Below are 20,479 nucleotides of genomic sequence, written 5' to 3' on the forward strand. Positions count from 1 at the left end.
TTCTTTGATACACATTCCCTTAGAAAGGATTTCACAAGTGTTGGAGACCACTGCTGAAGAAGACAGTCTTTAAAGACTGAATTCACAGACTCATGAAAATATCCAGGATACAGTTTGAGTCCGTTTTTTGCAACTTTTCTCAAGTGCATCCCCTAGTAATACATTACATAATACATATTCATCTGTACATCTAATTGAAACCAAAGTTTTAAAAAACATTAGGTTCCAGTGCAATTGGAATACAGTCCTTTTTCCCCTTCTTGGTTACAGTCCACTAAATGACATAGACTGCCCACTAATGAGTTGCAGTTAACAGTTTGAAAAACATGGATCTAAGTAACTGGACCTGGTTCACTTATTTATGAGATTTTATTTTCTTTTTTATGGCTCCTGGAATGTTATGTAATTACTTTTGGACTATAATATACTTATTCCAATGATTTTGCATTGTTCAAGATCATTTTTAAAGCTACACTTGCAGTAGAATAACCTAACATCTTTACCATTTGCGAGTTCTTTACCTTGAAGCATGAATTTTTCTTTTAAATAAACAACAGACATGTGGACGTAATTTAGCAAATAAGATAATCAGAATACTTTTAGCAAATCTTTGATAAAAATAAAACCACTTACAGCGTAAATATTTCACATTAGAACCATGTTGACTAATCTCAATTAATCTCAGTAATTCAATGAATTATTGTACAGATAAAAAAAAGTATTTGGTAAAATATTTATAGTTCAAGAAAGAGTTGGTTAACATGTTAAGAGGCAGCACTTTAACCTACATTCATGAAATGGGTATGAGGACAATACTAAGCGCTATTGTGAGAGACCATACACTGCTTTGCTGTTTATCCAGTATGTTTTTCTTAGTTTAAATTATCTTAATGACTTAATGCTTAGTAAATTCCAACAAACATAAAGGACTAGTAGTAAGTACTTTTGAAGTCAACCTTCCGTACTCCATTATTTTTGCTGAAATGATGTAGTGTCAGTAGTCAAGCAAGCACCTTGCTGTCTTAATTTGTTCTACTTCCTGTGAACCCCACATTTGTTGTATACAAGAAACAGAAAACCTAATTTTCTACTATATAGTAATTCCATAATAAATCAATAAAGTTAGAAATAACCCTTTTATTCTTCATTTTGTTTCTGTCGTGTTTTTCTATTTCTGTGAGACTGGATCTGTATTTACAGGCCTTAAAAAAAAATCAGTGTGTGTCCTATTTCTGTTTTAAAAGAAAAAGTCAAGATCTTCTGTGTCTTCCCTACCTCTGCTCCTTATTTTTACTTGTTTCTTCTACTTTATTTTGCTTTTATCCTGATACCAGCAGTAATCTTTTTGTATTTGTCTTATCGATCATAGCTAGAGATGATTGCTATGGAAAATCCTGCAGACTTGAAGAAACAATTGTATGTGGAATTTGAAGGAGAACAAGGAGTTGATGAGGGTGGTGTTTCCAAAGAATTTTTTCAGTTGGTTGTGGAGGAAATCTTCAATCCAGATATTGGTAAATATTTTAGTAATACGACTATGGTATCTTATCCTCTTGAGTTAAGAATTTGTTTACTTTGGCTTATGAATATTCTCAGGTATGCAGAGCAGCAAAAGAAGATTTTAGTATGGACTACCTACAATTACAGATTAGTTTATGCTTTAGGAACTGATCCATATCAACTCATTTACTCACATTCTTATTTAAATTACTTAGCCAAATATTCTAAAATTTAATGGAGGGCCAGGGATGTAGCTCAGTGGCACAGCACCTGCCTGGCAAGCACAAGGCCCTGAGTTCAATTCCTGTACCAAAACAAAACAATAAAATTTAATGTAAACACCTTAGAATGTTATATTTAGAAAAATTTAGGTGATTCCTTTTTGTGGTATAAAACAGTCACCAAATACAGTGTTTCTGAACTTGAGAGTGGTGTGAAGAGCATTTGCTGAGAGAATATCTCTCAAATGTATTGTCTTCAGAGTTGACAAAAAACACTAACTCATACCAGGTTAATTAGTTCTGTTTGATACAAGATTTTTTGGGAAGTTCAGTGCAGCTTAGTGGTAGAACCCCAGCATCGTCTAAAATAAATACATTCTTGTGACCTAATGTTACTGTAATATTTCCTACGAACCACTCCAGAACTCTTTTCCATACCACACCTAACAATATTTGCCCCCTAAAATAGTTTCCATGTGAACACAGTTTGGGAAAGGCAGATTATATATGTCAGTCAGAAGATTCAGGGTCACAGTCTGATTTTATCCCTTGTCTTGAGCAATGGAGGCAAAGTAGAATAGGGAAGGACGTAGCCTTTTGAGTACTCTACTTAAGTGGTTAATTCTGAGCTCATTCAACTCCTACAGTATAACTGCTATTGGGCTTGCATTTAAGTGAGGAAAAATACAGGAAAAGATTTTCACTAAAAGAACCATCAGAATTGTGAGAAATGTGGCATAGAATACTTGACATTATTTTCCCTAAGCTTTGAGAATTGGCTGGTACAGCCTGTGGATTTTTAGTTCTGTGTGCACATTGAATGAACCTTGTTGTTGTTCTTAGTCATACATGTGGGTGTGCATGTGTGCATGTGCCCATGTGTGTTATTCTCATCTATTTAGAGCCATGACATAAATACATAGTGAAGGTAAGACTAACCTCTATATTCTACATACTGTGTGTTATTAATAGAAGCCTGTGCCATCTGTATGTAATTTGTTCACAGAAATCTAGGGCCACACAAAACCAGGCCCTTTTTGAGATGCAAACTTTGTTTATTAACTTCATGACCGATGTATAAGCTTTGTAAGTTTGTTAAACCTTGGCTGTATCTTCTGATACAACTAGAACTGTTGAACATTAGGTATAAACCATACTTATATTATGTACAGAGAAATTTTTTTTTTAAAGACTTAGATTAGGCAGTTCCAGTCAATACTGAGGTTGTTGAAAAGATGGCATCAGTGTATATCACGATGGAATATTTCACAGTAGACATCCTGTATGGCGTTTTTCTTCCAGGAACCGGAAAAATACTCCCCAAATGGGATCTTCTTGAACTTCAAAATTGCCATCTTTCATAGATGGAAATTAGAGTAATGGCTTATGTGATTTATACTTTGATTAATCTGTAGTTCATTGTTCTTGAGACCAAGGACATGCATTTGTGACAGTTCATCAGACCCATTGCTTTTAAGCTGAGGTTTTTAGCACTTCATGAATGTTGTAAGATGGTTCATTAAGAAAATAGATCTAAACTGTGAAACTGTTGGATAACTTTGAAACCATTATTTTATAACATTGCATTAGAAAAATAGTCTTAAGCGTAATTTATGCTCTTAGTGTTCAAGAACACATTTTAAAATTTCTTTTCAGCTTAAACTAAAAATGAAGATGAAGGAGCATTTTTAGAGTTTAAATTTTTTAATAGACTTAAACACATTTATGTAGTACATTATTTGATTTATAAGTTCTTCTATTGAAAACTACAAATTTTTACAGACCTAATTTTTAAAATGTTTTCATTCAGTTTCACAGTAGTAACTAAAGAACATATAGAAAAATGAAAAAAATGTAAATTTAGTTAAAATATTTAACATTCTGAGACATATATTTAAAAAGGAAGAAGATAATTCACCAGCAATGCTTATTCAGATAGATAAAACTGAAGATAACTTTTCTAAAGAGTAATACTAAAGGGCCGGGGATTTAGCTCAGTGGTTTCACTGCCTGTTGCACAAGCGCAAGGACCTGAGTTCGATCCCCGCTACCAAAAAAAAAAAAGAATAATACTAAAAATGTCTCTGAAGTTTGGTTTTTGAAAAGTGAAGGCCATGTGAAACTGAGACTACAAAACTACTTTTTTAAAAGTCATCAAGGTTAGAGAAAATAAAACTACTTGTATTATAAAAAATAAATAAAAATTAAAAAAATTAAAAAACTACTTTTTTATATGCACAATTAATGTGTGTATTACATAGCTTTATCAGTTTTATCTCTTTTTTATGTTTTTGGAATCATGACTTTGGTTTTGCATTTTTCAGTCATTTTGTGGTAAAACCTGAATAGAAAATAACCTTTCATGTGTTAGTACATTAGGAAAATTGAATTTAATGAAAAACTTTTCTACTGTCCTAAAAATGCTACTAAGATTGCTTATTTTGTTTCCTTGGCTTCCTAAAATTACTTACAGATATTTGCCACATTACTCTATTTGGATGTTATTTTCTCACATGCAAATGTAATGGAAAGAATTTTTGTAAAAGAAAAAGGTTTTATATACCCTACTATGTTTTAAGTTTTACATGTGTAGTTGTTTCATAATTACATCTATATTGTTCACCATTTGTTTTTCATAAAATACAAAAGTAATGCATTTTAAAAAATTATTTCTTGTAGGTATGTTCACATATGATGAATCTACAAAGTTATTTTGGTTTAATCCATCTTCTTTTGAAACTGAGGGTCAGTTTACTCTGATTGGCATAGTACTGGGTCTGGCTATTTACAATAACTGCATCCTGGATGTTCATTTCCCCATGGTTGTATACAGGAAGCTAATGGGGAAAAAAGGAACTTTTCGTGACTTGGGAGACTCCCACCCAGTAAGTTGTCATTTTTTATTGTTTCATATTTTATTTATATGCAAAAACACAGTTTGATGTGTATAAATATTAAAGTTTTTGTTTGGAATCTGTTGAGATATACACACACACTCAGCAAAAGTAAAGGAATTTTTTGATCTGATAAATACGACAAACACTTAAAAACTCAGGGAGGAAAGTGTTAAAATCTGCTTTCAGCAAGTAGCTTTTTTTGTTTGTTTGTTTTTTGGTACGGGGGATCAAACTCAGGACCTTGCCCTTGCAAAGCAGGTGGTGGAACCACTGAGCTAAATCCCCAGCCCTAGCAAGTAGCTTTTTAAGGCTGATATCATAGAGAAATGTTTTAAAATATTTTGTTTGTTTTCAGCACATTCTCAGCAAGGCCATAACTCATATGTCTTGCAGCTCAGTGGCTCTGATTTGAATGTGTTAATGTTCCTCCTGGCTGGAACCACCAATGGTATGTGCATGGCCATCCCGTCGGGCAGCATGGGACAGTACAGCATGCACCTACCACTGGTGGTCCCAGCCAGTGGAAAGGTGTAGTGCAACTCTGTGACTCTGCCAGTTGCAGTCAGAGCTGCCCTACCTTGAGATAGGAGAGCTCTCAGAGAGCGTGGTGTGAAGGCTGCTGAATCGATGGTGTGAGGGTTCTCAGCCAAGAATGAGTCATCTATCACCTATGACTGACGGTCGTTTCTAGATTATGCACTTTTTAGGGGATCAGAGGGATATTTTCTGTGCTTTCATTCTTACTGACACGGTTAAGTTTTTGCGTTTCTCTGAAGAGTGGTACAAACTGTTTGCTGTAGTTTGGAGTTCTAGGCAGCCTCACATTTCCATTTCTGGTTGGTAGGTTTTACATCAGAGTTTAAAAGACTTACTGGAATATGAAGGGAATGTGGAAGATGACATGATGATCACTTTCCAGATATCGCAGACAGATCTTTTTGGTAACCCAATGATGTATAATCTAAAGGAAAATGGTGATAAAATTCCAATTACAAACGAGAACAGGAAGGTAATGCTTTTATATCATCATTTTTGTTTATTAATAATGCCTGCTTATCATTTTCCAAAACAAATCTAGTGTAATTTGAACCAAGAACAAAGAAACCAAATACAGACTTCCTCGTTTAACAACTGAGTCATGGTCATGCAACTAGATCATTAAAATGAATTAGTTGCTAACTGAGGAATTATGTATATTATATACATTATAATATTAAAAACAAAGATAAGATAAAAGGAAACTCCAACTTCATGACTTTGCTTTTATTTGCCTAACTTTTTTAGGGGGGGAAACAGGATCTTGCTCTGTAATTCAGGCTGGCCTTGAACTCGCTATGTAGCCCAGGCTGGCCTAGAACTTGCGGCATTCCTCCTCCTAAGTGTCAGCCTCCTGAGTGTCACCTGGCTCTGTTTGCCCAACCCTTGCGTGTAGTACAGTAATATATAACAAGATAAAACTACAGTACTATACCGTACGATCAGCAAAAACTACGGTACCATGTAAACAAGGTGTGCTGTTTATTGAGGCTGTATAAACAAAATGTAAAATACTGTACAAAAAAAAAAAAGATAAGTCATAAGTCCTAACAGTCGTTATTAACCAGGTGGGTCATACATTAAACAAGGATACCTGTAATCCAAATCATGTGAATGCTACTTTTTTAAAAACCTTAAATATAAGCCAGTATGGTAGCACAGAATTGGATAGTAATGTACCCATTTTGAAGATAGAGGACATTGAATAGGAGAGAATGAGAAGCTAACTCTTTATACCAGTGTAAAGTGGGAAACAGAGCCTTCCCAGTCAGACCTTACAGGGGACCAAGATTGTGTGATTAAGGTCTTCATCATAGAACAAATGAGAATGGTATTGCGTGCACACATGTATTTCCTATATACTTCAGAAAAGCAGTCTTTACCTCAGATTTGTATCTCTGTTGATTAAAAAATGTACCTCTAGAAGTAAGGAATAACCCAGAGTATCACAGGAAAATTATAGTTAAGTATGTTTTATACCTTTAAGAGATGTGTTACATCAATATAATTTTTTGATAAAATTGTCACACACTAAGGATGCAAAGTACACTTCCATTCTAAGATTTGGTGCAGTAGCTTAGCTTATCAAGCAAAACCCCAGCATTTTTGCTGAGCCGGATACAGTAGGCAGCTTGGCTACATACTTTATATTAGCAAACATGGTTTGCTCCAGTCTACTACATTACATACACTCTATTAAAACTGACTTTTTAAAAAAAATTTTTTTTTTTTGACAAAAAATGGGGGATTGAACCTGGGACCTTACACTTGCTGAGCAAGCACTGTATCCCCAGCCCTAAATCTACTGACTTGTGTATGTATATATTTTATGGGTATACATGGTGTAAGTATGTCTCTGTTTGCCTACTTGGTTGAAGACTAAAGCATTGTATCAAGGCCCCACCTTTTATATTCAGACCTGTTTAATACACTATCAAAATTGAAATTTACATATAATTTATGTACATGATTTTTTTATAGCTTAATAGCTATCAAAATTGTGAAATTTTAAGTATTTTTCTTTGTATGTGTAAAATTCTAATTTTTGCAAATAATTCTTGAATGCTTTTCTTGAAAAAATAAAAAAACTGTGTAGCCCAATAGCTTGTTGTGTTTTATCTGTATAGCAAAAGTTCTTTTTGTTTAATGTTTTCCATAGGAATTTGTCAATCTCTATTCTGACTACATTCTCAATAAATCAGTAGAAAAACAGTTCAAGGCTTTTCGCAGAGGTTTTCATATGGTGACCAATGAATCTCCCTTGAAGTACTTGTTCAGACCAGAAGAAATTGAATTGCTTATATGTGGAAGCCGGGTAAGAAAGCAGACGTCTACAAAGAATAAAAAAAGTATTGATTTATTGTTTGTAATGATGTAGTGTAGAAGATGTTAAGACATATTTTCTTGAATTTGCAGAATCTAGATTTCCAGGCACTAGAAGAAACTACAGAATATGACGGTGGCTATACCAGGGACTCTGTTGTGATTAGGTGAGGTGCTTAATTCTTAAAAGGAAGATTGATGCTCCAGAGGAGTGTGTATGCTTTATGCTTCCAGCCTGTGTCTCTAGGTACTGCTGCACAAATGAGCAGACTCACAGATTTCTCATCTGTAAAGTTATCTCTAATATATTATGTATTTGTAATGCCATCATCAATTTCTAGAGTTACCGTCATGGTTTATTTTATGAATGAAATGTTTTATGCAAGTCTCATGTTTTCTCCTGCATTGGGTTCTAAATTATCTCATTCCTGGTGACATGTGAAATGATACATTCTTTTATTTGATCCAGATGATAATATGAGAAGATACATTCATAACTAGTATTTCCATACTTATATATGTTTATGTATTTATGTATATATGTACTACTACATATATACTATTATTTCCAAATAATTCCAAGATAGGTATTTCTAGTTCTACTGCCCCCAGTCAAATGCCCTTGTTACGGTAGAGTCTGCTTATGTGTCCTACTCTACCCAATCCTGAAAAACAGGCATTCCCACCCCTTGCTGAGATTGGTAAGAGGGACTGAAGTGCTCTTTTTACACCCACTGGTGGGGCAAGGTGCAAAGCCATGCAAACAGGTACCTTCCTTCAGGTTATTGTTCTAGACTTCAAGTATGTAAACATCAGAATGAATGATGACTTTATCTAGCAGTAAAGTTGTTTTAAGTTACATTATTATTTTTGATCATTTACTTTGTCCTTTATGTTGTACAGATATAGGAAGTTACTTATATCTCCTCTTTCTAGTACACTGTCTTTGTAGCACCAGTCACGAATGTATTTACTTTGACCAGCCATTGTCCTGTTACTTAGGGTTTCAAAGGTGATTCATAAAAGAGTTGAGATAACAGAGTGATAGGAAAGCCCCATTTGTTAGTGACAGCAATATCAGTAATATTGGTCATAAGTGTGACTTGTAGCAATTATGAATGAAAGTAGCATCTTAATGCTTTTTTGAGAATAGAAAATATCATTTACTATAATTTATGAAGTTATCCTTGATATTAAAGTCTCAATTTTATTTCTAGCTTTTATAACGTAATTCCTACTTGATATATTAAAGATCATTTATGAATATAATTTGAAGGATAAGCTAATATTAGATGAAATGACAGTAATACAGTGTCTTCTAACTTATTTTCACAGTTGATGTTTTTTAAACCTTTTAAAACTATTTCAATTCTTAATTTTGTCAGTATAAATAAGAATAATACCATGAAAAAAGGATAATACAAGTATCTTGGTTATTATTTACTTCGTAAGTTTTGGAATTCATAAAAATAAAATACGCAAGGAAGTTTTGGGGCATGTGTTTTCCAGGTGCTGAAAAAGTTGTACCTAATTTCATTTCTTGTTTAACTACTTAAAGGCATCTTTTCTGATGCTCCTGTCCCTTACCTTTTTGCAGTTGAGGGCAGGAACTGTTTTGGGTTTTTTCAAAGACTCGATTCAGATTCTGGCTTCATTGCCTTCTTGTCTTAGTTAATTTTTTCATTACTAGGACAAAATACCTGACACCCAAAGTTAAAGGAGAGGAGGAAAGGTTTATCTACCTACAGTTTGTAGAGGTTTCAGTCCATAATCGGTTGTCTCCAAGGCAGGGTAGCATGGCACAGGTATCACAGAGGAGAGACAGTTGGTGGGCAGAAGGTAGCAAAGCAAGTGATGACCTTAGCTCTTTCTGTCCCTTGTATCTTATTCAGGCAACTTAGGGCAGGTAGCACTCACACCCTTAATCCTAGTGCCCTTGATTCTAGCATTGCACCATGAAACAATCCCACCGTCACACACTCTAGATCCAGCCACTTCTGGACAAGCTCCCCCTACTGCATGAGGCTTTGGAGGGACATCTAGACACAGCCATAACACTTCCCAACTATTTCGTATGTTTTGGTTTGCACTTTCATCTAGAGCTAAAGTTTGGCTAGCTCTTTCTTTTAGCAATTTTTATTATAGATGATGATTGTCTGGATCTAGTAATTCATTAAGGTTTGTAAGATTGAAGTATTTTGATTCTTTATTCCTCCTTTTGTTATTGTAGCATTTAAAAAGTTTTACCTATACCATTCAACTCTTTGATTACCCAAAACTACAGGTTGACATGTGTGATTTACATACATGCATTTATACATATGAGACAGAATAAATGCAAGTAATCCTCTGTTCTCTACATGTTACTAATATGTCCTTGGTGATAATGGTGGTGTGGATTTTGTATAATTAAGATTTGAATACAGTGAAACATGCATAACTTACCTGGACAATTTGGAGTTGTAGCAATGTACAACATACCTCAATTGAGATACAGACTATATCCATTACTTCAGAATTCCCAAGCATCCCCTTTCAGTCTCCATCTCCCACAGGCAACTGCTGTTTTGACTGCTGTCACAGATTAGTTTTGTCTGTTTTTGATTTTCATAGAAATGCAGTCATACCATATATGTAAATACATACTGCTTCTGTGCTCAAGAGAATGTTTTCTAGATTCATCCATGTGACTACATTAATTTATATAGCTCATTGTTTTCATGATACAGTAATATTGCATTACATGAATCACAAACTTGGTCCATTCTCCTATTGGTGGACAAGTAGACTATCTCTAGATTGGAGCCACTGTGAATAAAGCTATATGTAGACTTACTGTGAAAGTGTTATTATTTCATTTAGGCAAACATGTAGCAAGTAGTTTTTGAGTTGTGTGGTAGGCGCACATTTATAATGAACTGTAAGAATGACTTTCCCAAACGGCCGTAACATTTTACATTCTACCCAGTAATGTCAGAGTTGCAGCTTTTTCACATTTTCTCAAGAGTTTGGTAGTAGTAGTCTGTAATCCTTCTGGTAGGTATGAAATGGTATCTCACTGTGGTTTTAATTTTCATTTCGTTGTAAAGTGTCTTCCCCATTTTTAATTAGGTTTTTGTCTTTCCATTGATTGTAAGCATTTTTGTTTAAAGTATACTCTAGATAAAAGATGCATTTCTGATATGTATTTTATGAATATGTTCTCCTAGTCTGATAGCTTCTCTTTCTTCATTGAGTTTCCTTTGGACTGCCACTGAAAATCAATTTGTGTGTGAGTCTTACTTCCAGACTTTCAGACTTTCTATTTCTGCTTTGCTGATTTGTTTGTCCTTTTCCCAAAATCACACTGATGATTCCTACAGCTTTACGGAGCCAGGCCGTCAGATCAGATGCTGGGAGTCCTCCCGTTTTCTCACTGTGCTGGATCGCTGTGGTTATTTTATTTTCATGCAACTATTAGAATCATTTTGTTATATCTTTCAAGTATTTAGATCTTTGTTAGTTTGTCAGCATTGTTTTGCAGTGTTTAGTTGAAATCATTCACATTTTGGTTAGGAATAAATTTGAGTATTTCATGTTTTTGATGCTAGTATACATGGCCTTGATTTCATTTTGTTTGCTTTTTGCTAATATTTGGAAATAAAATGGATTTTTGTATGTTCATCTTATATCCTCTTATCCTCTTAAATTCACTTGTTAGTGTTTTTAAAATACATTCTTTAGAGTTTTCTGTTTAAACAGACATTTGGTCTCTAGATCAAGACACATTTCTTTCCTTGCTGTATTCCACTGCCTAGTTAGGACTTTTAGGAAACTTACTGAGAAAGAATACAGGCATACTACAGAGGTATTGTGGGCTTGCTTCTGGGCCACTTCAGTGAAGCACATACCATAATATGGTGAGTAACATGAGTTTTTTGGTTTTCCAGGACCTATTTAAAAATTATGTTTAGTACATTTACAGGGTTGGTTTGTTTTTTATTTATCTCTATTAAAAGTACTTGAACTCCTCAGAGTCATCTATTAGGTTTGGAATCCTCTCTTCCAAACTTTGTTAAGGTTGGTATTTTGGTCTCCTATAAATCACAGATATTTGAAAGCACTTCATCCATGGGCTGCAGAATGGTTGTTCTATTAGCAGGTGTAAAAACAACATTACTCTTACAGTACATCTGAGTTCTTGAGTGACTAGGTAAATTATCAATAAGCAGTAATCTTTTGAGAGTAATCTGACTGAGTGATATGTTTCAACAGTGGGCTTAAAATATTCCATAAACCATGTTATAAATAGACATGTGGTCCCCCAGGCTTTGTTCCATTTATAAAGCACAGGCAGAGTAGATTTGTTATATTTCTTATGGGCCCTAGAACTTTTGGAATGGTAAATGAGTATTATTAGTCTCTAACGAGAGTCAGCCTATCATTTGAAGCCAGGTATTGACTTTGCTTTTGCTGGGAAAGTCCTAGATGGCATGCAGCACGAGGTTGTTTTGTCTAAGTTGAAAATCTGTTGTTGAAAATCTTAGCTAGGTCTTCTAGATAACTTGCAGTTTGTACATCAGCATTTGCTGCTTCATCCTGCATTTCAAGTTATGAAGACAGCTTCTTTCTATAAAGTGCATGAAGCAGCTTCTGCTCACTTCAGACTTTTCTTCTGCAGCTTTCTCACTCTCAGTCCTCAAACAGTTGAAGTGGCTGAAGGCCTTGCTTTAGATTAGGATTTGGTTTAAGAAAATATTGTAACTAGTTGGTTCTTTGTCCTGACCACTTAAGCTTCCTCCATGTCAGCAGTAAGACTTTGAACTTTCTTACCATTCATGTGTTCACTAGAGTAGCATTTTTAATTTCCTTCAGAACTTCTTCTTTGCAATCACAACGTGGCTTAACTGGATAGGAAGTTTAGGGCCGGAGATTTAGCTCAGTGGTGCCGCCTGCCTCACAAGTTCAAGGTCTTGAGTTTGATCCCTGGTACTAAAAAAAAAAAAAGCTTAGCCTTCAGCTTATGTTGGCTTTCAACATTATCTTCCCTAAGCTTAATCATTTCTTATTTTTTATTTAAAGTGAGAGGTATGAGACTCTGCTTTCATTTGAACACTGAGAGGCCCTTGTAGGGCTATTAATTGGCCTTTTTCAATATTGTGTGTCAGGGAATAGGTTGGCCCCCAGAGAGAGGAGGAGTAGAGCAGTCACAGCACACACATTTTTTAGGAAGCTCACTGTCTTATAACAGCATGGCTTATGGTGCCTGCAGACAATCGCAAGAGTAACATCAAGGGTCACTGATCACAGGTCGCCATAATTGACATAATAGTAATTTTAAAGTCCAGGAATATTGTGAGAATTACCAAAATCCTACAGAGGAGCACGAAGTGAGCACTTGCTGTTGGAAAAATGATACTGAAAGAGGTGGTCTATGTGGGGTTGCCACAAACCTTCAGTTGGGGAAAAAATGCTATTTGGTTTTGAAGCATAATAAACTGTCACACTTGTACAATATTATACCATTAAAAATTTTCATTTCTCTGGGATAACTATCAAGTATGCAGTTGTATTTTTATTTGCTGAGTTTTGAGAGTCCTGTATGTGTTGTGGGTATACTGTTTTTGTGCTTCCGTTGAATTGCTTTTTCACATACGTTACTCGGGCTTATTTGTTTGGTCTCTTTCTGGAATTTGTGTTTCTTTTTATCTCTCAAGTTTTGCATCCTGTATTTTTGAGGTTCAGTCATTTGGTACTTGTTTAGAATCGTATTGTCTTTGTAGCTTGGTTCTTTGTCATTCTATGAGGTTTTTTACATTTTGCATTTCTCTTTGCTCTGAATCCAATATGACTATAAACATCCCTATGTTTTAAAATTGCTTGTGTGATCTTTTCTCATCCAACCTGTGTTGCTGAACTTGAATTTTCTTTTAAAATCCATTCTGTCAGTTTTTGCCTTTAAATTGGTGTATATAGACCATTTGTATTTTAGGCAGTTAGAACTTCATTTTGCCATTTTATTATTTTGTTTGTTTCTGTGCTCCTGTTTTTTTTGTCTTCTGTGAATTAAACAATTTTTTTTAAGATTTTCTTTTATTTATAATGTTCCTTTTTATGTGTTTCACCTTATATTGTTTTCTTCATGTTAATGTGGATATTACATTATACACATCTGACCATTGTTCACTGATAACACTACTTTGATAAAATGTAAAAATCTTTCATTTTGGTCTCTTCAGTTTTTAAGTGTTTTTGTTTTGGGTATTGATGCTGTTAATTTTTCTAAAGGATATCAAAAATTCTTTATAGAACTCATGCGGAAGATTTTAGCCTGTTTTCATTCTGGTTTTCAAGATTCCCTCTTTTATCACTTTCCTTAGCTAGCCTGGCTAATGACAAATTCTTTGTTTTCCCTTGTCTGAAAGTGACTTCTTTTCTTTGTATTAGTGAAGAATGGCTTCATTTATGCCATTTTGAGTTTGCTCAGCTTAACCTCTGAGCTTATACTTTTTGCCAAACATGGAAAAATTTCAACATTATTTCTTCAGGTACTCTCTTAGCCTTTTTGTCTTTTCTCCTCTCTTTTTGCCTCTTAACAATGAGTGTTGAGTCATTTGTTATTGTTCCACATGTACCTGAAGTTTGGTTCATTTTTCAGCCTATTTTCTCTCTTTTGTTTAGATTTCTGTCTTCTGTCATCTCCACTCTACTGTTGAACCCATCCAATGACTATTTTTCTCTTACTGTATTTTTCAGATCTATAACTTTCATTTGGCTTTTTTGTGGTAACTTGTTTCTTTGCTGTGCTTCCCTATTGTTTCATTTCTTAAACAGTAGAACTTGTAATTGCTTGTCAAATCATTTTTATGATGACTGTGTTAAAAGCCTTGTCAGGTAATTCCAATCTTACTCATCTCTGTGTTGGCAGCAGCTGATTTTCTTTCCTTCCTGTGATTTTCTGATTCTTGATGTGACAGGTGATTTTGGATTATATCCAGAACATTTTGGCGATTATGTGAAGAGATTTTTTTGGTCCAGTTTTTTTATTTTAGCAGGCAGTCATCCTATTTAGATTTGACATGCACACTTGGCATATTTTTATGGGTTGTGGTTCCAGTGACAATTTAGTGTTCAGACCTTTTGGTACTTTTGGGTTTGCTTTGTTTATCTCGTTCCCTTGGAGCTGCTGGAGCTCTTTGGAGGGGCTTCTCAAGGCTGAGCTGCATGTGGTGTCTGGGCATGTGAAGACAACCTTCCAGCTCTCTGTGCCCATTTTAGTGTGCCCCTTGCTGGTGTCCCTGGCAGTGCTGTTAGATGTGCAGTCTTTAGGCTAGGAAGGGACTCTGAGGATCCCAGGATAGGAGTTCACTTCTGGGCTAGAGCCAACCACAGCAGAATTACTTCTGTCAGTGCCTGGCAGCACTCTGGATTAGGAGGGAGAGTGTCAGGCAAGACTTCATTGCTTTTTGGTTCTTAAGATTTTTCTTCTTCCTAACTTAGGTTTCTAGAGATTTTTTTCCCCCAGCCTTAAGTTTTGTTTTGTTTTGTTTTTTCTAGTTTAGTTTGTTTGTGTTTGACATGATTTTTTTCATTTCTTCTAAAACCTTCGTTCAGTCACTCTTTTCTAAAATTTTTCATTTCTCGTTTAGTTTTCTTTCATAGCCTGTATTCTTTACATTTATTTTAGCTCAATTTGAAATTTACAGTTTTCGTCCCTTTTATTGGCCTTTGGGGTGTGGTTTCATTCTCTGTAGGGACATCACCCTCATGCACATAACGGCAAGGAGACCGGTGTTTCACAGTGGCCCTTTAATGCTGTTGCTCATTTTCTTCATATGTGTAGTGACTTTCTCGTTTTTGTTAGAGAGAGAGATGGGCTAGGATAGCTTTTCTTGGGGAAGGCTTTATGTTTATTTTTGTAAAATGATAGTTTTGTGCTTTTTTAAAATTATGGTACCTCCTTTAACTCCCCACCCCATATATATTTGAAATTTCCTTTATCTTTCTTATCATTGTTCTGGTTTATGTGAGTATAATTCCCTGCAGTTTCTCCTCAGTGAGAGGTTTGTTTTGGAAGAGGAGTTTGGTGCTTCCAACAGTTTTAAGGGGCCAGAACTTAAGGCATCAGGATCCCGTTGCAGTCATCTGCAAATTGGGTCCTGTAGAACTCTCAGTGAGCTCCTGTTCTCAAATGTGGTCTGTGCTTTCCCAATGGGGTGACAGTTTTGAGACTGTCTTATTCTCAGGGATCTATGACATTAAGTTACCGCCCTCCTGCTTTCCACCCCAAGAATGCTGATAGCAACGAAGTCTTTAGATGTCAGTGCTTTTGTTACTGTCTGCTTACTTGGGAAGACCCATGGAGTGTACCTTGTTACCTAGTTTTGTTGTGGGTCTTTGGTTTTCCTATGCAGCTTGCTTTTTCTTGGGGGTGACTGGGACTCAAAAAAGCAAATACAAAACTACAGTGTCATTGTCGCCATCTTCCTAGGTTCCCTTACCGGTCTTTGTCTGTCCTACATGTGTGCCATTCTGCCATATTTATCCCCATCAGTGGGTTCTATTTGAGAGTCTTAAAGAACAGTTCTACTGAAAAGGCATAGTAAAAGACATTTAAGTTTTCTAGAGTAAGAAATTAGTGTAGTAATTTCAGTAGTAACATTTGGCTTTTTTGAGTTTTTTGCCACCTTTGTATATTATGAACTCATGATTTTTATATAAATATTTTTAAATGTGTTTTGGTTATTACTATTAATAATATTCAAATTACTTGGCCTCGGTGTGTTTTTAACATGAGCCTAGTAGATTTAAAAATATTGGCTTACCTCAAACATTCTCATTCCCAGTAATAGAACAAAACATTTTATAAGAAATTATTGGGAAATGGCATTTCAAATTTAGATATAGAGTATAGTCTGTATGGCCCTTGATGCTGAATGTTATTCCCTGTAGACTTTGTCAGGGGACAGAGCTAGGAAGAATTTTTTCTCAGGATATCTTGGAAGTAGCTCCATATCAGTGTAGAGATATTTTGTGTATCTTTTTATATGGCTGAATGGCACATTGTGTGTTTATAGTATAGATTTTTAATATTCATGGACACTGGTTGTTTGCAATCTTTTGCTCTTAATAGTAATGTCACAGTGAATCCACTTATGCATGTATCGTTCCATATATAGAATATATATAAGGTGTCATTAAAATAAATTGCTAGAAGTGGAACGGTTTGCATCAGATGGTTTGTACTAGATACTACCAAGATGTCTTTCATAGAAGTGTAACAGTTTGCATGCCCACCAGCAGTATATAAGAATCTATTTTCCTATAACTTCTTAAACATAATGTGTTCTTAAACTTGGGTGTTGACTTACCCATTAGTATTTCAGTGTAGTTATAATTTGAGCTAACCTTATTTAGGGTTATGTTTTATTAAGAGCCAGTTGTATTTTTTATATAGGCTTTTGCTCATTTTGCTATGCAGTGACTGATAATTTCTTTTCAAATCAAGGAGATTAGCTTTCTTTGGTAAATTTACACAATTTTTCCATTGTCATTTGTACTGTGACTTTGCTTATAGGGTATCTTTTGTTCATGAAAGCTTTTATGTTTATGTAATTAACTATTAATCTTTTCCAATATTCTGCTTTGATATATATTTGATATTTAGTATTTTTATCTTATTTTATTGCTTTTCCTGTTTTTAGGCTATCTGTTCCCAGTACAAAGTTCCCTCGTACTCGTTCTCCCTTTGGCTACCTCGTAAACAGTTATTGTGCATAGGCTCAGGCTCTGTCATTGCCTGCTGTGGTGCTGGGTACTGACTGTGGGCAGCGCCCCGTGTGAGGCAGGCGCTGTGCCTCCCACCCCTCCCTGCGCTGCGTCTTCGGTCTTTTGAGCATTCTCATTCCTGCTTCCCGCTGGGTTCATCTCTAAGTTTTGTATTTCTGATGAATGGTGTCGTTTTCTGTTGGAATGTGTCATTATAGGGTTTATATTGTGTATTAGAATGTGTTTGTATTTTGTCTCCTTCAGGTATACTTTAGTCTGACAAAAAGTTTTCTCATTTCAGAACATTTTTCATACTATCTGTATTTGGACTTCAAAATTCTATTTTTCTACCTTGTGTGTGGGGGTTGTTTTTTGTTTTGTTTTTGGACTGCCATTCCTAGATCTCAAGGAGTTGCAGAGAGGAATTGGGGTGGCTGCAGTGGTCTCTTAATTAAAGGAACTCCTCACCTGTTGCTGTAGGACGGCAGTTTCTTTAATATATAGTTCTGTTTTATGTGGACCAACCAGTGTCTTACTATTCTTCAGTTCTGTGTTATTTAGTTAAAGCCTCCTTTCACGAGCCACTTTCAGTCCTTCACGGTCAGAAGCTACTTTTCAAGGACCACTGTCCCTTCCCTTCAGGCACAGTACCTTCCTGAGGCTGCCCTTTCTGGTCCCAAGTACTTTCCTGTGGCCCTTCTTTTTAACCAGCTTGTTGTCAGTGCTGTGACCTTCCCTGAGCAGACCTCTTTTAGGGTGGGGTGACCCCTCACCGATGTTACTCTGCGAGTGTTGCTTTTTCACTTAGTGCCTGCTAGACTTTGCTTGTGTAGGCTCGTGTACTAACTGTGCTGATTGACATTTGCAGTTTATTGCTTTACTCTTGGCATAGGTAATGGGTATTTTTATTTTATATTCATTCTCTCTGTCTCTGCCCTTTTGATGTGGTTAGATTTTCAGAGTTGTGAGTACCAGATCCATGAAGCCTACCACTTTAGAAACCTGAAAGCTTCTTTTGCCCTTTACCTTTCTAAATAGATAAAATCTTGAATTAAACAAGAATGCAATGAAGTACACAACACAAGAATAATTTTGTTCTATAACTTTTCATCATGGAGATTTAATAGTAATCTATTTTTTTTAAGGTCTTATTTTTTAAAATGCAACCAAATAGTTTCCTAATAATCTTAGCAGAACTGGTGACCGTGACTCCTGCTTACCTGCCACTTCCTTCAGAGTTGCCCTTCCTTCCCGGACGGTGCCCCCAGTTATACTGAAGTACCCCTGGGTGCACAGCATTCCTGCAGTGTGGGCAGCATCTCTGCCCACTTGAGGCAGGGAAGCTTTTCTGCCCTGGCAGAGGCCTCTGAACCGTAGCAGACTCATTTTCTCCCCACAAGGGGAGGGTGTAAACTGAGGTCTGACTCCTTACCTTCCTAACTGAGTGGTGCTACTTCACAGTGCTGTGTCCAGTCTTTCCTGCCGCCCTGTAGGACATTTCTGCTTCCTCTGGGTGAACAGTGGATTTCCAGGGACTGAGGACGGTGGTGGCAAGGAAGGGGAGTAGCAAGAGACTAGGGAAAGCCAAGGTCTGTGAATGTGTGAAGTCTTAGAAACAGCGATTATGTCAGCACAACACGAGGTCCTGGAGCAATAAAAACGCCAGCATTTGGGTAATAAGAAGAGCATAGTAGAATATCAGCAACTGGAATTGCAGTTAACTGGTTTGTGACCTGATATGCTCTGCCAGGATTCTGGAAAGAAGTTGTCAGATAAATGTTAAAATGCATCCTCTACCCAACTGAAAGTAGTTTTAAGTGTTTTTCTAAAATCTTCATATTTTTAGCTGTGAGTGAGTGTATATATTGGTTTTATAAATACCTGACAAGCACTTCAAGATTGTTCTTCCGAGCTTGCATTTTCATTTTAGAGCTCAAGATAACATTGTGTCACGTTATTTCAAGGTTGAGTTTTTTAGAACTCACAGTAACATATGTGTCATAACGTCGCATTTTTTATGTAGGTTTTGGGAATGCTGGGTATTCATTTTCTTAAAATAACTGCATATGTATCAATAATTTCTCCTTTGAAAATACGTGCTGCTAGTTCATGTAAAAATTGTATACTGTGGTATTAGTGATGTTAAGTATGTGGTTGGTTGGTTGCATTTTTATTGTTTATTTTGTATTTTTCTCTTTCATTCTTAATCTGTGTCACATTTGTCCCAAAATGTTGAATAAGGGGTGAGTAAATATGGAGAATAAGCAGTTAATTTTGTTTCCAGTATTTTTAGTCTTTCACAATTAAAAGGATTTTGCTTTTTCTTTCTGACTGCATATTATTCTACAATGTAGGTTTACATAATTATTTCTTATTGTTAGACAGGATTTACCAGTTTTTTACTGTTGTTAATTATGTAGTGTTAAATACAAGCTTTATATATTTCAAACATTTCCTTAAATTTGACTAAGTATGCTTACTGAATCACCAGGAATGAATCTTTTAGAGTTCCTAATGTTAACTTTCAACCTTTCCCCTAATACTGTTTTAATACATGTCATAAAATTATATGCTAGTTTATAATGAATGCCAAACTGAAATCAGTATTATATCTTTTCTTACCTAGGGAATTCTGGGAAATCGTTCATTCATTTACTGATGATCAGAAAAGACTCTTCTTGCAGTTTACAACGGGCACAGACAGAGCACCTGTGGGAGGACTAGGAAAATTAAAGATGATTATAGCCAAAAACGGCCCAGACACAGAAAGGTAATTGTTTAATTGTGACTACATATCTACTAAAACCTTGCATTCCACATTCCTCATATGTGAACTGTCCTTGTAGTTTGTAAACACCTTTTTGATTTTTTATGTAGAAATCTCCAAATCACATGAAGTGTTAGTTAAGAGGAAATTTTGGTGATATTCCTTAAGGAAACTGGCCTAGTTAAAAGTTACAGTGAGGTTTATCTTGGCTTACAGTTTTTCAGATAGGCATGACGCATTCTGTTTTGGTTCACAGTTTGTTAATCGAAAGCCATATGATATAAAATCTATTGAGAATAGTTAAGTTGAAGTTTAGGAGATTGTTCAGCATTAGATTATGGTAGAATCCTCAGTTATGTAATTTTGGCAATTATATTCCCTCCCCACTGAATAACTTGGTATTTGAGGGAGGAGGGTAAGGATCGTTCATAACTGAGCATATATAATGGGTTAAATTTCTATATCAGTATTCTACATTATTTAACATA

General features: G+C 35.5%; 1 protein-coding gene across 9 annotated transcripts in view; it reads left to right on the top strand.

Moving 5' to 3' along the window:
• Ube3a (ubiquitin protein ligase E3A) overlaps positions 1-20,479 on the top strand; it is a 94,366-nt gene that overhangs the window by 66,636 nt on the left and 7,251 nt on the right. For all 9 annotated transcript variants that reach the window (XM_021250170.2, XM_013068293.3, XM_004872177.3 and 6 more), the window contains 6 exons: positions 1,370-1,514; positions 4,401-4,606; positions 5,463-5,627; positions 7,314-7,469; positions 7,571-7,644; positions 19,851-19,994. In XM_021250170.2, the coding sequence (XP_021105829.1) occupies positions 1,370-1,514; positions 4,401-4,606; positions 5,463-5,627; positions 7,314-7,469; positions 7,571-7,644; positions 19,851-19,994 (890 nt within the window). The remainder of the gene's footprint in view (positions 1-1,369; positions 1,515-4,400; positions 4,607-5,462; positions 5,628-7,313; positions 7,470-7,570; positions 7,645-19,850; positions 19,995-20,479) is intronic.

Source organism: Heterocephalus glaber, unplaced genomic scaffold (genome assembly GCF_053883595.1).
Source record: "Heterocephalus glaber isolate CG9 unplaced genomic scaffold, H.glaber_assembly_v1.0 deba00001531, whole genome shotgun sequence".
In the NCBI taxonomy this organism is placed as follows: Eukaryota; Metazoa; Chordata; class Mammalia; order Rodentia; family Bathyergidae; genus Heterocephalus; species Heterocephalus glaber.